The following is a 16798-nucleotide window of genomic DNA, read 5'->3' on the forward strand; positions in this document are numbered from 1 at the left end:
TCAGAGGTCGGAGCGTGTGCGCTCATTCGTGAACACGTTCATCCATATAAATGAAAACCATTAACCCACCCGCTCTCTGTTCATGTACACAACAATGCGTCCGTGTTGTCTGCAGGTGTGCGGTCACACGTGCCGATAAACGCCCGCGTACGAGTGTCTAACCACATGTGGCGGCTCTGAACGGCGCTTCACGCCTCGCATGTTGCTTCACAGCAGAGCAGACTTCACAGGTGACCTCCCCCCGGAAGACAACGGAGCAGGGGCGAGGGAGGCGTGGGAGGGCTTTTCACAAAAGGGACTAATGAGAAGGGTGGAGGAGTCGAGAGGCCGAGCGCCGAGACAAAGAGATGCTAAACATCCCATAATCCTTTGAGGACTTATGGTGCCGGGGATCCAGGAGGCATCGCCGTCGGCCAAATGTGACCCCGTCAAACACGATGTAAATGAACCACAGAGGGTCTCAGCGGCTAATGAGAAACACACAGAGACCAGACACAAAGGTGGATTCACTGTTACAGTTAAATAAAGCGTTTTTTTTCTATGAATGAAAGTGGAAGTTTGAGTAATTACGTTAATTATTCTGAGCTATAATGGTTGTAATTTTCATAAATGTGATGCATTCTCAGATGAAGCCGATCATATCTTTTCCTTTGTTTTTCTTTATTGTCTTGTTTTTTGTTTAAACGCTTTGCATTTTTGCTTTTGTAAAGAAATAAGTTTCCAAGTTGAGCAAACATACACAATGTGCTACTTTTTCTTGGTTGTTGTCTTCACTCAGAGACAAAAAAGGAAAAAATAGGAAGTGAAAACGGAGAGAAATATAAAACCAGCGTAATGTTTTCAGTGGAAATATTTTCCATTTAATTTATAAGGAAACCTCAGTGAATTCAAACCCCCTAAATTAAACACTATATATCCAAAGGCCCTGTTTTGTAACGTGATCATTTGTGATATTTCTACCTGTCAGAAATGAAAACATAAACCTCAGACACCTGCTTCCTCTTGGTCTCTGTCAGAAACAGGATGAAGGGATGTCACCTCTGCAGTCCTGTCTCTGGAAAGTCTCTTCCCCTTCCGAGCGGTTCCCCTGTGAACAGGATGTTCCTCAACACTACATAAATATTTAGCATTTACAGAAGCGTATAAACATTATGAGTCCGGTGAGAGCTCCGGACGTGGATGGAAGACGCCATATTTCAGATGCCGACTCGTACGCGGACTCATAATTCTGCTGCGTGTTCTTCTGCTGAGTGTCGGTGCAAACAAACCTTGGCTTCCTTCCCATGATCCCCCCCCCCCGCCCCTCCTGCCCCCGTCACAAGGTCTCAGCCCGTCAACCATTTGAACCGGTTTCTGCATGTCAGAGAGTGTCAAATACTTTATTTCCCCAATCAAGACCTCTGTGCTCCTGTGTTGGTTTAACTGTGACACAAGTGACCTGCAAAACTGCTCTCAGCTCAGCTCAGGAAGTAATAAAGCAGTCAACAAAGACACACACACACTTACACACACACATACGCACACACTCCACATGATTCAGCTGTCTGGCTTCGGCTTTATTGGGATCCATGGCAGATGTAATAATAGGAATAGCACTGGTAGCGCATTCCCACTGGTGCTGAGTGGAGACTTTGACCACTCGGAGCACTTCACACTTCATTACCAAAACACTGTCTTCACCGTTTAACAGCGTCGGCCGCTGCAATAATTAGCTGTAATAAGCCCGGGATGATATTATGACAGTATGAGCCTTTTTTATGACTAATATTCCCAGAGACTGTGAAATGAACGCCCACTCCCCCAGCCGTTTTTAAGACCCACCCTTGGCACCGGCGCTCTGGCCCCTCTCCCTCTACATGATTAAGAGTTGACATAACTAATAGGCTCTCCAGCAGCTCAGGTGGAGGGAGGTGGTTCAGACTCTCACGAGGACCTCGGGGTTTAAAAGTGCTTTCAGCTCGCTAATGATGAGTTTGCAATCTCAACATCCTCGCCGCTGAGTGTGTACTCAACTCTGTGGATGCTCTGAGAGGTGTTATGTGCGGCTGGAAGTGGCTGCGGTTTGTTGATGAATAAAGGTTGAGGAGATATACGAGCGGCCATGATGACATAACCACAGAAGAGTATGTTAGCGGTCTAAGAAGATGACTTACTACAGGTTTTTTCATTCAGTTCCTCTGTATCTCTGCATTGACAAGAACTACGATCCATTGCAAAGAATCTTGTTGGGAACAATCGTGTTTTTCTTTTAACGCCGGGGGAATGAATCACAGGAGAAGGTGTAAAACACAACTGTGGACTTTTTTAAACAATGTTTTGTTAAATAAACTCAGCACTTCCTTCGGCATTAACTGAGCAGAGATAAACCCGTCGGGACGTGCGTTTCCGTGACAATGGATGGTGTCACGGCGGTGCAGATGCAGAGTCCTGAGGAAGGACGTTTCATCACGGCTACCAGGAGGCCAGAAAATAAAAAGACAAGAAAGAAAAACAGACAAAGACAAAACTTAGGAGAGCCAGTGGAAAAAAAATGTGGTTTCTTGTGTTTCTTGGTAAATTCCATTACCTGCGCTGATAAAACTCGGTGAGGAATGGAGGCTGCTCGGTGCATTCGTTCTGCTCTGCAGTACAAACCAGCTTCACAGAGGCAGGCGGTGCAGTTCACAGTGACTAACGCTGCTATATGACACCTCACAGACTTTCAGTGAACAGTCCATGAACCCAAAACTGGATTATCAACCAACAGGTCCCCAGGGAGGCCACAAGGTTCATAGTGTCCTTTATGTTTTTGACCCTGTCTTGTTGAGGTAACTTCCCAGGAACTCAAACAGCACAGAGCCTCAAGTGCAAAGGGAGGGGCCTGGAATTAGGTCAGGGTACATTCCCCTATCTCATATGAGAATAACTACATTATGTTAAAGGGATAGTTCAACATTTTGGCAAATTGGCCAATTGCCATAATCCCTATAGTCATAGCAGTAGGTTCGTTACCTTATATTGTCGGTGCAAGCTATTTTTAGAACGGCGGACCACAGCCGCAAGCTGCTCAGAGCTACGATACATAACATACTCATGGGATTTCTTGGTTTCCCTCATCAAACTCATCAAATAACAGAACGTTACCAGACAGAGTTGTTTTAGAGGTAAATTCATGCAAAACCGTTGATGCGCGTTGCCTTCAGGGACAGTTTTTCAGCAAGCAGTCTCTGTATTTGCCTCTAAAACAACTCTGTCTGGTAACGTTCTGTTATTATCTCATAGCGTGGTGAATGTGTAGATCACAACTTGTCCACCAGAGCGTTTTGGAGTTGTTGGATTGTGTATTTGATGAGTTTGATGAGGGAAACCAAGAAATCCCATTAGCCTCCGTAGTGTAGCTCGGAGCAGCTCACGGCTCTGCTCCGCCGCTAGCTAAAACTAGCTTGCACTGACAATTTAAGGTAACAAACCTACTGCTATGACTATAGGGATTATGGCAATGGGCCAATTTGCCAAAATGTTTAACTATCCCTTTAAATATTTAGTGTTATGGCAACCAACAGAACACAGAGCAAGGAGGCTGAGAATAAATTATCACAGATGTCTCTAACTCGTCACCAATCAATACTGTACTTACTGTAACACCTGCACAAATTGCAAATTGATTTATCAACAGTTTCTGCAGAGAGAAGAGACAATGTGAAACGGGTTAACCGTCAGACAGCACCGCCATTACCATCTCTGTGATCCTAAGCCGCTCGGTCGCACGCTGCTTCACCTGCCCACCGCTGAAGTGAGAGATTGAAGAGGTAGTTTTGGACCAGAGACAGTTAGAGAGAGAGAGAGAGAGAGGGAGAGAGACAGATGAGAGAGATAAGTATCAGTGCCTGGTATCAGACTTAGCTGCATGTGGTTCCAAACCTAAACGTGGCACTTTATCTATAATGGGCAGTCACTGCGTTTGGAAGTCGCCCAAATCCACTGGAGAGCCCAGGATGGAGAGCCAGTCCACTTCTTAAGCCTCATATCAGAGATGGAGCTCTTAAAAATGCTTCACACGCAGCCTCAGAGCGAGTGCCAGTGAAAAGTAATGTCTCAACTCAGCATTTGAGGAAAGTGTCTGAGGCATTTAGCGAGCATGCTAACTAACGTGTTGTGATATATCTGCTTTTTTTTACTGTATACTGTGCGTTGGCAGTGTCACTGTGCATCTTCTCTGCTGCTGTGACTTTTATATGGCCTTGGCTGAGAGGAGGCAGCAGGCTCACAGGCAGACCACTAAGCCAAATTGATTAGACGAAGGCCCTCTCCTCTTCAAAAGGTGTCCACACTTTCTCCCCCCCTCCCACCCCACAGGCAATCTCTCTAATGGCCTCCCAGCAACCCTGTCACTGCACGGCTTCAAGGAGCCAGGCAGCAGAAACTCAAGGACCAAGTGAGCAGGTCAGTGGAGAAAAGGACAATCCACCAAGTCACCAGGCCGCTGCTCTTCCTTCAGATCCAGAGGTGCCAGGTGTTGAAAGTTGAAGCCATCAAAGTGCGGAAGGAGTTTTAGTTTAATCTGCACAGTCGGGGTTTTAATCATGGAAGACTCACTGATGTGTTTTAAAGCCTTTCCACATTAACGCCAGTGCAGATTCTGTCAATAGCACCTGAGCTTCTCCTGTTTCCTGATTGTGAATCCTGCAATAGAGCTAATAGAAGTGAAAAATCACTTTAAAGGGATAGTTCAACATTTTGGCAAATTGGCCCTACAGTTTTAGGAGTAGGTTTGTTCCCTTTATTGTCAGTGCAAGCTGTTTTTATTAAGGTGGAGCAGAGCCGTGAGCTCAGAGCTACGCTACGGAGGCTAATGGAATTTTTCGGTTTCCCTCATCAAACTCATCAAATACACAATCCAACAACTCCAAAACGCTCGGACAATTGTGTATTGTGATGGTGTATTTGATGAGTTTGATGAGGGAAACCAAGAAATTCCATGAGCGTAGCGCTGAGCAGCTAGCGGCTCTGCTCTGCCGTTCTAAAAATAGCTTGCACCGACAATTAAAGGTAACGAACCTACTCCAAAAACTATAGGGATTATGGCAATGGACCAATTTGTTAAATGTTGAACTATCCCTTTAAAGCAGGTTTATAAATGGTTAGCTGCAGTCCTTCATTATGATTGGCTGTGACCGATTTACATCAGTATTACTGCACCAAACAATCCTGTTTGAATCTGGCAAGTGACAACATGAGGGGGAAAGTATTACAAATGAACCGTAATAGTAGATATATAGTTAGAGTAGGGTTTTTCTCTCTATCTCTTGATACTGGGTTCACTGCAGAGCCCACGGGACTCAACTTCTCTGTACTTCAAGTTGCCACAGATTTGTAAAGCAGCGAGCACCGAGACAGTCTACACACCAACTGCACCACCGTACAGAAACTCCCTGATCACCCTCGGGGTGAGAGAAATCGTGTCAGCGATGGGGCAAAAAAAGAAAAAAAAAATCCCTTGTTAATCCGACTGCAGCCAAAACTACAACCAGAGAAGTTGCTGAAGAAATATCTTTACTTCTGGCACCGGGCAATTAAAATGCACCTGTACAAGCAAAGAGGAGCATGAACATAACTCAGCACTGCTTCAGCAAGTGCACGATTATCCAGACAAATCTGTGTGTGTGTGTGTGTGTGTGTGTTGCTGCTGCTGCGTCTGCATCGTGCCTAACAACGCCCCTCAGCTCTTCTGAAAACCACTGTGAAGCGGCGGCCTGTGGGGGCTCGCTGCTTTAATCTGGAAGAGTCAAGGAAATGGTGAAGTCGATGCCCAAAAACAGTTTTCTGTGATCTGACGAATACACAATTCACACAGCTGAGAGTCTCTGTGTGTGTGTGTGTAGGAGGTTATTCACACGAGCACTTCAGCCTGTAAACATACGGTGTCTTTAAACACAACATATTAACAGCAGAGACTCAGAGAAACTTTCCAGAAACTTTAACTTCAGGAAAACTCTGACAAATGACTGACTGACTGACTGGACTGCCAGAAATACAAATTCAACTCTGCTGTGTCAAAAAGATGAACCTCCGTATTAAAAAAAAAGAAAAAAAAGCACACAACGTTCTATTTTCGAAGCCACAAGCACCATTAAGATCCGGTGTTAATTTAAAGTTTCAGACATTTTCTCTTACTTCTGAAAGATTAGAATTTAGCGGCGAGTAGAGGCAGAGGCAGCTCGAGCGTCCGTATAATTACGGGAAAATTACATTCATTATTGCAATTTACATCTCATCTCCAATCCAATTATTAGCAGTTTGACCTGCGCGGCACATGTTAGCATGGAAATCTAAAATGGGTTCCCAGGGCGGAGGCACAGGGAGGGGATGGATGGATGGATGGATGGATGGATGGATGGAGGACAGAGAGGCAGCGAGGAGGGAGAGTTTGGGACTTGGGGAGTTGTAAGGGAGGAGAAAAAACAATCAATATAAGCTCTAAAAGATGATGATTTTAAATAGCCATAATTCTCTGCCTCAGAGCACAGCTGCCAAGGGCGCCGCTGCTACACTTTGATGTCTGATGTGCAATATTGCTGCCAGTAATTTGCTCATCTGCATCTCTGGAGGGACCGTTGGCTGTCTGTCTTACTCATCTGCCCCAGATGATGCCAGTCTGTCTGTCTGTCCATCTGTCTGTCTCTTAGACCTTATTCACCACACACCTAGCCTAAACAACTTTGCAGATACTTTTGGAGTGGAAATAGGAACTTATAAGTGGGTAAGAGTCAATGTGCATTACACACACAATCTCCAGGAAACCACTACACTCTGTAAACAATGCAATCTCACTCGTATCTTGTCGGTAATACTGCATTTATGTAAAGCGCCGCGGAAACAAAACAATCTGCCGGCCTCACCTGTCTGGCTGCCTTAATCAGGTCCAACCCACAGTCTCTCATCTTCACTGTCATTATCTCCCAAGAAATTGCTAAACATAAAGCCATGGCCGTGTGGCAGAGGCAGTGTGTGGGAAGCAGGCAGTTCCCTCTGCCGGCGCTGCTGCTGCTGCTGCTGCAGACTTGTCATTGTATTTCTTGTGAATGTGAGATGTACAATTTATAGGCCATGCAAAGAACGGGCTGCTTGGAAGTGTGTGTTTGTGTGGGTGGGTAAGACGGAGCTTTCATAAGCCCTCTGTTGTGCCATCAGAATGAAAATACTTAAGGAGCGAGTTGTTTATCAGTATGAAAAAATCCAAATCTGATACTCTGACTATAAGTGCATGAATGTATTTTCTTGGATCTGTTGTTTTTGTTTGGAGGTTTTATATACCAAACAGCAGGGAGGAGCAGCTTTGGATGGAAACTGCAGGTATTAATAACTCTATCCAAATTCAGGGATCACATCCATCGCCCATGACGTACTTAACAGTAATCCAACATTACTCATCATGCATCACAATTGAGTATTATTAGGTATTCTTAGACATTAGTCTTGATATTAGTGACGGGGTTTGTGCACCACAGCTGACGTCCAACATTATGATTCACTACGATTTCTGCAATTAGTTTCTAATATTGCAAAATTATTTTAAAAAGTTGAGCACCAGATAAACTGAAGGAAACAGGAACATCGCAAATCTTTTGCAAATAATAAATAATATTCACCAGTGTTCATGACTCATCCTGTATGTTTCCCTGCATCATCCATTCAGGGTTATCTGTTATCCTACTAGCCTCTGACCTGGACGATGTCATCTCCGAGCGCTGCCCGACTCATTCTGATAATAATCATTCCGCTTCGGCATTCGGGTCCATTTGTAGTGCAACTAGCCGGAGCTTTAGTGAGTCCAGGTTGAGGAGAGGAAGCCTGTGGAAGCTGAACTTCGTCCAGCTGGTCATTTTGTTCTGACAAGTCAGAAACACGCAGAAACGAACCATAGTATTAGCATTAGCAACAAGCCGCGCCGCGCTGCGCTTAGAAATGACATCATCCAGGTCAGAGGTCAGTAGGTCAACCTACAGACCCTGGATGTTGATAACAGCTAACCACAGACTCAGAGGGGAATAGCACTAGCCTATCATAACAAAATATTGGTGAAATGAACGAGTTTCACGGCAGATAATGTGTTATTTAGAGGCTGCATTCCGCTGCCCTGTAGACTCACATTATATGGATATACGCGGCTCTTGGCTGGATCTAATTTCATCAGAACGACTTGTAATGACACCAAAGTTATCTGGGTGAGTAAATTATCATATTTTATGTTAGAAGTAAGGTCCAGATTGTGAAAAAATGGCAATTCCCCTTTAATAAAGTGAACAAACCAACACAAACATGCACTGAGAGGCAGAGTGGACAGGTGTGAGGGAAGAGGATCTCTCTATCTCCGGCCTCCGTCACATCCTTAAAGTCTAGTTCTACTTTCATCCTCTCCACCACACACTGTTTGACCAGTGTTAGTTATGAATCTTTGTTGGTGTGGGGGATTTAAAAAAAAAAAAAAAAAAAAAGACTGTGGGTTTATCTGAGGCAGCAGGTCAGACAGGTTCAAACTAACCTGCACAGCTCGGTGTTACTAGTTTACCAATGCAGTTGCATCATGCCCAGGAATTTCCATAAATCTCCACAGTCCAGCAGGCGAGTTGAGAGAAGCTAGGATGTGAGGTTGGGGCAAGTCAACTGCTCACTCATGTGCATGTGTGTGTGTGTGTGTGTGTGTGTGTGTGTGTGTGTGTGTGTGTGTGTGTGTGTGTGTGTGTGTGTGTGTGTGTGTGTGTGTGTGTGTGTGTGTGTGTGTGTGTGTGTGTGAGTCCATGCTGGTGATGTGAGCTCTGGCTTTGAATGTCTTCGGCGTGTCCTTTGAAGTTGAAGACAGCTCTGCATCAGCTCACTGGTTCCACTTCATGGGACGTGAATATGTGGACATGAGCACCACCTGAGTCACTGACTTGTGTGTGTGCCATTTTCCTGGTTGTGCGCCGTGTATGTGTGTGTGAGTGTGTGTATGAGTGTGTGTGTCCAACTTGCTCTGGCATGTGTGCTCCTGCTCATGCATGACTGAGTATCCGACTGTGTCTCAGCTCCTTCCGTTGTCTCAGCTCCTACCTGTCTGTCTAAGTCAGTGCGCTGCCATTGTGTGGACACACTGCACAGCCCTGACGCACACACACACAATACACCTGAAGCATGTCAAGTAAAGCAGACACTGCCCTGCGAGTTGCAGCAGAGCAGAGGAACTTTACTCTGATGCATCCGGCCCGGTCTCAGGTGTGTTCACACTGTCACTGAGTAAAAAGGTGTAAACAAAAGTCCCCTGACTCACAGGTATGAATTCATTAGAGCTGTTTTGATGACCTCTAATCCCTCTGTCTCTTATCCAGCCTGCTGACAGCCTGGGAGATGCAAAACAGTCACACAACTTGGGGGAAATATTTCCTGGTATTCACCTCCTCTCTGGTCTGTCAATATGAAGATGCTGCCAACAACTGGCACTTGACAAACTAACTGGATTACTGCGTCTGAGTCACAGACAGAGATTCACATTCAAGCCAAAGCTACTGTTTTAGTTAGCTGGAGGAACTCTGCTGCTGTTTTCTTTTCTCAATTATTTCTTGTGATCTTCATTCATTGATGTTCGGACTCGTTGTTTCAGACCCAGTGGACACAATTTGCATAAAAATTGGATTTTCTTGTCTTCTATTCTTTTCTTTTCTTTTGTGACTGGAATCAGATCAGTCCTTCAGATGTTCGTACTGACCTCGGCAGCACCAGGAGCTGTTTGAACAGTCAGCACCAGACACCGGACGCTCACGTTCACGTTCATTAGCTGCAAAAGGACGCGTTCAGTTTACCGTTCTCCAGAGGAAGAGGCCGTTCAGTGAATGGTGATCACTTAGCGCTCTAATGCACAAGACGGTTCAGGTGACACTGTCATGTCCCTGACCCGTTCCTCTCTGAGCCCAGTGGATATTTACAAGGTAGAAAATTCACCCTCAAGCTCCCAGACAACCCATTACTAAAGGTACATTGTGTAGGAATTACTCCCATCTAGCGTTGTGGTTGTAAATAGCAAGCAACTCAATTGTATTTTTCATGCTGCATTCACGTGAAATTGGGCAGACGGCAGACGGACGACAGCCGCTGCACGTAACGGCATAAACAAGCCTCTATGTAAACAAGTGGTCCGTCAGCACGAGGCAAAACAATACATCGACTATAATATGCTCGACTTCTGTGACTAAAATGACATCTGGTTTGTTACCGACGGCCGTCTGCCCGACTGCAGGTGAATGCAGCATCAGAGCTGAAAGGAACACTTCAGTTTGTTGATGGGGGGGATTACTGGTTAATGAAAAACAGACTTTTGAACAAAATAATCGATTTTCCTGAATAGATAACAGGAGAAGTTACACAATGTCCCTTTAAAGTAAGATGTAAGTTATTTTTACAACAATATGTTGATTAATATCTATTTGATCTGCAATTTCTTGCAATACAACAACACCTAAGATGTAGAAATTAACATTTCCTATATGTGCATCTCTAACTAAAAACCAGATCAATTTCATTATCTCCACAACTTATCACTGGACTCACTGGATCGCAGGGCGGATGGCGTGACCTCGATCTCGCCGCCGGTCTGGTAGGGCTGGAAGGCCGACACGGAGCTCATGTCACTGGCGAAGGGGTCTGGACTCTGGGTTCCCGTGGAGCTGGCGCTGGTGCCGTCGCCTCCATTGTGGGGATCCTGTTCCTCGTACACGGCTATGAGCTGCAGAGAGAAGAAATAACACAGGTTTATGTATTAGTGAGCGAGTCGTGTGTGTGAGATTGGATTTCTAACCGTGTGGTCCAGACATACTGTTCATGAAATATATATACTGCAACAGTGTGGTTCTGGTTCAGGTTTTGTGCCTCCATGCAGTTCTATGCAAAATAAAGCACTCAATCATGATTTAAGACACACACACACACACACACACACTCTATCCAGTTTAATCTTGCAACATCTGCAGTCATGTTTCGTGGGATGTTCCGGGTTGCCAGGTTTGGCTCCCACAGCGAGCAGCTGCTCCATTCCCACAAAGGTGATACGTTGCCACGTTTCCCAGGCCAGATAGTAGGGAGAAACTCCCCGCAGCATCCCATAATTATCAGTCTGACACACACTGCTCATCGCCGCAGCCAAGTCACCCACTTAACAAGAGAGAGAGCCAGAGAGACAGCAGTCTGGATTACGGTGTAGAAGAAGCAACACCGGACTGTGGTTCATCTTTCTCTGGAGTAAAGTTAGATCAGCTGCTGAAGATGAGAGACAGAGAGAAGTGAAAGCAGACAACCTGCCATAGTGGAGTGGAGACAGCACTGCAGTGCCAAGTGGTTTTCATTGCCAGCACAACCTGTTACTAAACCTCTCACAAGAAGATTAACCTCTTATTCCTCCCAAAACAGAGCAGTCGTACAGTTGCAGCCTCATACACAGAACAAAAAGTATGTACATCACAGACTGGAGATGAGTTCCTTTTTATGTCTTTTTTTCCGACCTGCAAATCTGTTAAATGGGAGGCCGTGGATGTGGAGGGAGCAGCCGACAAAGGAAGCATTAATCGGCGATGGAAGCAAACAGCTTTTGTGTTCCCTGCATCGTATTTGTCTGAGGGTAAAAATAGCACAAGTGTTTTTCCATGTATTTGCTGTTTTTCATCAACCCAACACGGGCAAATCTGCATATAAACAAGTTTAGAAGCCCCTGTGCTTTTTTTTCTTATGCAGGAAAGGGGGGGGTGATGATATTCCCCCTCTGTGTGAGTATAGTATACCCATGTGTGTGTGTGTTTTTTTTTTTTTGCCCTTGCTGTAATTCACAGCGACGTCTCTTATGCTGGCTTTGCGCAATTAAAGTAAAGCAGACCGTTTCCTCGCATCCGTCCCAATGCCATCTGTGAGACGCAGCGCCATCAGCGAAGGCTTCACCCATTTCACTCTAATCACACTCCGATCCCATCTTGAAATTATATTCCTCAGGTTGTGAGGGTTTATCAAAAAAAAAAAAAAAAGGAAATGTGCTGGGTGCACCAGTGAGGTAATGAGAAATAAAGAGATGTGCAATGTGAGAAAATAAGGAGGCCTTAATGTAAGAAATCAGGCAGTTTGAGGAGGTAATGTGCTGCAGGCTGTCTTATGTGTAAGTGTGTGTGTGTGTGTGTGTCCGTGCACATGTACAAACTGTGCTCCACTGATCAATTTGGCTCAGCAATGATCCTGAATCACACACTTTCTTCACATAATTGGGGTAATCTAGCTTTTGATGTTTGGTTTCTTTGTATGATACTAACACTTGTTCTCAAACTTATAAAAATGAAATTCTGTGTTGGCTGAGGAGTGGCGACCACGACGACAGGAAGTGCTATGTGAACACAGACGATAGAGGGAGGGGGGAGAGGGGGGGGGGGGCGTCCCCGGAGGGATTTACACTGCCAGAGTGTACGTGCGAGCCAATGAATCATTAGTGACAAAGTAATCAGGCCTCCCATTCATATGTTGGTATGAGTATTTAAGCGGGCCGGGCCGGCGAGCCCCGTGCTGCCAGCTGCCCATTTAGAGAAGTGGTGAATATAGTGTTGTTGGTGTCGTGGAGAAGTGTGATTCATTTTTAACTACATTCCAAATCCCTCTAATTAGGTCCACTTTGCTACGCCATGCATCCTTTCACCAGACACTCCAGAGCACTCTGTGGGTATATCTGACATGTTTCGGGGGCTAAACTCATCCACACACCCTCCATTTCAGAATCAAATGGGACTGCATTTATCCCACATTCAATATTTATGGGCTCTTCAAAGTGCTTGTTCGTCCCCCTCAACCCCAAAGAGACGGGGAAAGTTCCCACTGTTCGGAAATATCTGAGTGGAGAGCGGAGAAATCAAAGTACCTGTTAGTGGTCAAAGAAGAAGAATGATTGGCTGATCAGTTTTCAGGTCATAGACGGAGGTTTTTTGTGATTGTTGCAGGCAGAAAATCCTGGATTATGAGGAAGGTTTTTTTTTTAAATATGATGGGTATTTATACAATTTTATGCAGTAACTCTGCAGGAATTTGCAAAAAAAAAGTAATTCCCCCAACACCCTGTTGTCACTGGCCTCAATGTAAAAAGAGACATTTCTAACGACTTCCTTTGATAAACAAGTGTACCACATCTTGGTTTTACTTCAACTTCAATTTACACTAATAAACATGGCTCAAACTTACAAAACATCCCGGGTCAAAAAACGGGTCACTTCATAATGTTCCCAAAGCAACACGGTGAAAATGGCTGCTCCTGTGTGAAGTAAACATGCAATTTTTTCAACTTATTGCATAGAAATGTGACTTTTTTTTGCAAGAAAAATGAACATATTTGCATGAAAATTGGTGATTTTGCGTGAAAAATGTGGCGCATTTACTGTATAAGAATGCCACCCCCTGCATGACATGTGGGCTTTAGCTAATTTAGCATTTTTCTGGAGGCACTGCTGAAGGTCTCTATGACATGTATGTTCAAGTGACTCCCAAGTTTTATTCAAAATAAGTCGTAGTTTGTAAAGTATTTTCAAGTGTGTTGCCACAATTTCATCATATTCGTATCAACTCTGTAGCGCTGATGCATATCATATTAATTTCAGTCTGCGGTGAAGATTTCAACCGAGCAAAATTAAAAAGTTTCTTAGGATCTCGATTACAAGCTCATGTGTTTATCAGTCGGTTCCAGTAATGACGCTCAGTGAGTTAGCCCACTACTGCCAGATGTGGCCAGGTGTTTGGGACATAAACCTTCTTGTGTATTGATCATCATCATCATCAACACTCGTCATCGCCTGCAGGACATCTTAAAGCCGGGCGTCTCCATCTCCTTTCTGCAGAGATTTGGAGTCGGTGCCTCTCTGTGAGTTTCCTCCCGTGGAGAAGTGGGCTCGCTTTGGCCGGAGGGAAAACTGACACAATCCTCGCTGTTGACGGCGACAGAGCTCAGGAGGCGCATGCAGCAAACACAGCAAAAAAAAGCCATCACACAAACGTTCTCCCCTCCATCCGGGGAATTGGTCACAGCCACTTAGAACTGAGACGATTTCACGTTTCAATTTTTTCTTTGCTCCTTCATTCTCACAACTTTCCCCCTGTGGCTGCTGTACGGCGGGCGGGCGGGCGTCGAGTTGTGCTCAGAAGTTTTTCAAAAGGAGGGAAAAAGTTTGCAGTGCAAAGTGATGCACAGACGGGAGCAGCATGGCTAATTGTCAAGTAGCGTGACAGCTGAGAATGAGGATTCAGAGCAGATATGAGGGAGCGAGTGAAGCGGTGGGGAAAAAAATGTGAATAACAAGATGCTACAACCTACAATAAACACACAGATATATCGAAACCAAAAGGTAGGAAAAGAGGGATGAGAGAGAGATAGCGAGAGAACACATGACAGGATGTGAGTTGAGGAAATGTTCCAGTTTCCAGTCTCGGGATAAACTCGGGAGCAATTTGAAAAACCTATTTAGCTCCTACCTGCTTCAGTTGAGAGAAGCGAGGAGAAGAGAAGAAGTGACTGAGTCTTATTTCATGGGCCTCTCTCCCTCTCTTTCTCTCTGTCTCTCTCTCCATCTCTCTCTCTGTCTCTCTCTCTCCAGCAGGGAGCTACAACACTGCTGCTGCCTTAAGCCCCCGGAGCAAGGCTGACACTCATCCACTCTCAGCCGGTTCCACTGACTGTCACAGCAGCTGCCAATCAACCGCTATCTACCTGGAAGCCTGAGGGGCTGCTGGAGAGAGAGAGAGAGAGAGAGAAGACGTGATGATGAAGGGGTGAGAGATGCAGGAGAAGCAAAAAGAAAAAAAAAGGGGGAAAAAAGAGAAAGTCAGAGGCAGGGCATTCTCTGCAGCCGAGGTACAGGCTTGTATTTGGGATTCAGCATTTCCATATCTGTAACAGAGCGAGCGGGGAGAGAAAGGGCACTGAAAAACAGAATCTCAGGGATTCCTTTCATGTCGGCCTCCTTTGATCTGCTCCTGGCTTTTGGCAGCGGTGGAAGAAGAGATGGCGAGGAAGCAGCTGAGGAGGGAATGAGGAGATGTTTTGACAACCTCTCTCTATCTCTTTTCTCTCTTCTCATCCTCCACCCCCCTCCTCCTCATCCTCCTCCTGATCTGCCGGGGGGAGCCCAGGCATTACGGCTGCCACACCGTCGTACAAAACAGTCGTCCCCCCCAAGCGTCCACCGAGACAACGGAGGTTTATTAGTAGTCGCGGGGCGGCGGCGGCATCGGAGTCGGTGCCACCAGAGACGTGTAATACCTGCACTGCGACGCTCTGACGCTAATCCATATCTGCCACAACAGCTTTTCCACAGCCGGCTGGATGGGACGTCTGACACGAGTCAACCGGCGGGAAACCTGCCCCGCTCGATACACACCTTCAATTAAAGAGCACATCCGACGTGGCGCCGGCCTAGTGCGTCCTGCTGTGAATATTTATAGCCGCACAGAGCAACAGCAACTCCCCTTGAAAAACAAGATTAACATTTATTCATTTGTCTGTCGGAAGCTTTTTCTTTTCTTTCCCCCCCTTTATATCCACCGGCTCAAAGTCAGGAGCATGACTAATAAGAGGTGATTATAACTTAAAGAAAAGACGGATGAGCTGAATTTACTCCTTATGTCTCCCTCACTTCTGTTTGCTCCCATGTTAATTGGTATAATGAATAAAATATGCAAAGTTATGCAACGGATGAGGTAGCTTCTCTTCTACTCAACACACAGTATCATCACGCACACACACACGCACACACACACAAACAAACAGTCCAGGTTTCATCTCCCCTCCGCGTCATTTATCATCATTTCAGTGCGAGGGCACCAGGGGCCGAAAAGTTATTATAGGTACAGTAAGAGTGGAAAGTGTGGAAGCCGCTCACTCCACCAGGACTCTGAACTTGTTGAGTAATAGCCATGAGCCGCCATCCTTCACCCACACTCCACCCATCCATCCACCCTTCAACCGCTCCATCCATCAGTCACGGGTCCTACACATCCATCAGAGAGGAAGAGTTCTGATCATCTATATGCAAACTGATCATGTGACACACTCTTATTTCCCTTTAAAGGGATAGTTCAACATTTTGGCAAATTGGCCCATTGCCATAACCCCTATAGTCATAGCAGTAGGTTTGTTACCTTTAATTGTCGGTGCAAGCTATTTTTAGAACGGCGGAGCAGAGCCGTGAGCTGCTCAGAGCTGCGCTACAGAGGCTCATGGGATTTCTTGGTTTCGCTCACCAAACTCATCAAATACACAATCCAACAACTCAAAAACACTCTTGTGGACAAGGTAGAGGTAAATGCAGAGACTGCTTGCCGAAAAACTGCCACCAACTGGAACACACATCAGCGGTTTTGCGTAAATTTACTTCGAAAACAACTCTGTCTGGTAACGTTCTGTTATTATCTCATAGCGTGGTGAATGTGCAGGTCACAACTTGTCCACCAGAGCGTTTTGGAGAAATCCCATGAGCCTCCGTAGCGTAGCTCTGAGCAGCTCGCGGTTCTGCTCCGCCGTTCTAAAAATAGCTTGCACTGACAATTAAAGGTAACGAACCTACTGCTATGACTATAGGGGTTATGGCAATGGGCCAATTTTCCAAAATGTTGAACTATCCCTTTAAAGCCTGGACTGAAGAGAACGGGATCTTAACTTTTTCATGACCTCCGGCACATCACAATGGATTAACCCTCCTCCTCCTCCTCCTCCTCCTCCTCCTCCTCCTCCTCCTGCAGAGGTATCACACAATACATTCAATATTTCATCCTCTTCCTC

The 16798-nt window shown here is 45.5% G+C and overlaps 1 protein-coding gene across 2 annotated transcripts in view; it reads right to left on the reverse strand.

Moving 5' to 3' along the window:
* LOC311003773 (partitioning defective 3 homolog) overlaps window positions 1–16798 on the reverse strand; it is a 377802-nt gene that overhangs the window by 240827 nt on the left and 120177 nt on the right. For both annotated transcript variants that reach the window (XM_083995614.1, XM_083995613.1), the window contains exon 3: window positions 10561–10735. In XM_083995614.1, coding sequence (XP_083851740.1) covers window positions 10561–10735 — 175 coding nt within the window. The remainder of the gene's footprint in view (window positions 1–10560; window positions 10736–16798) is intronic.

This window comes from Trachurus trachurus, assembly GCF_905171665.1.
Source record: "Trachurus trachurus genome assembly, chromosome: 20".
NCBI classification, from domain to species: domain Eukaryota; kingdom Metazoa; phylum Chordata; class Actinopteri; order Carangiformes; family Carangidae; genus Trachurus; species Trachurus trachurus.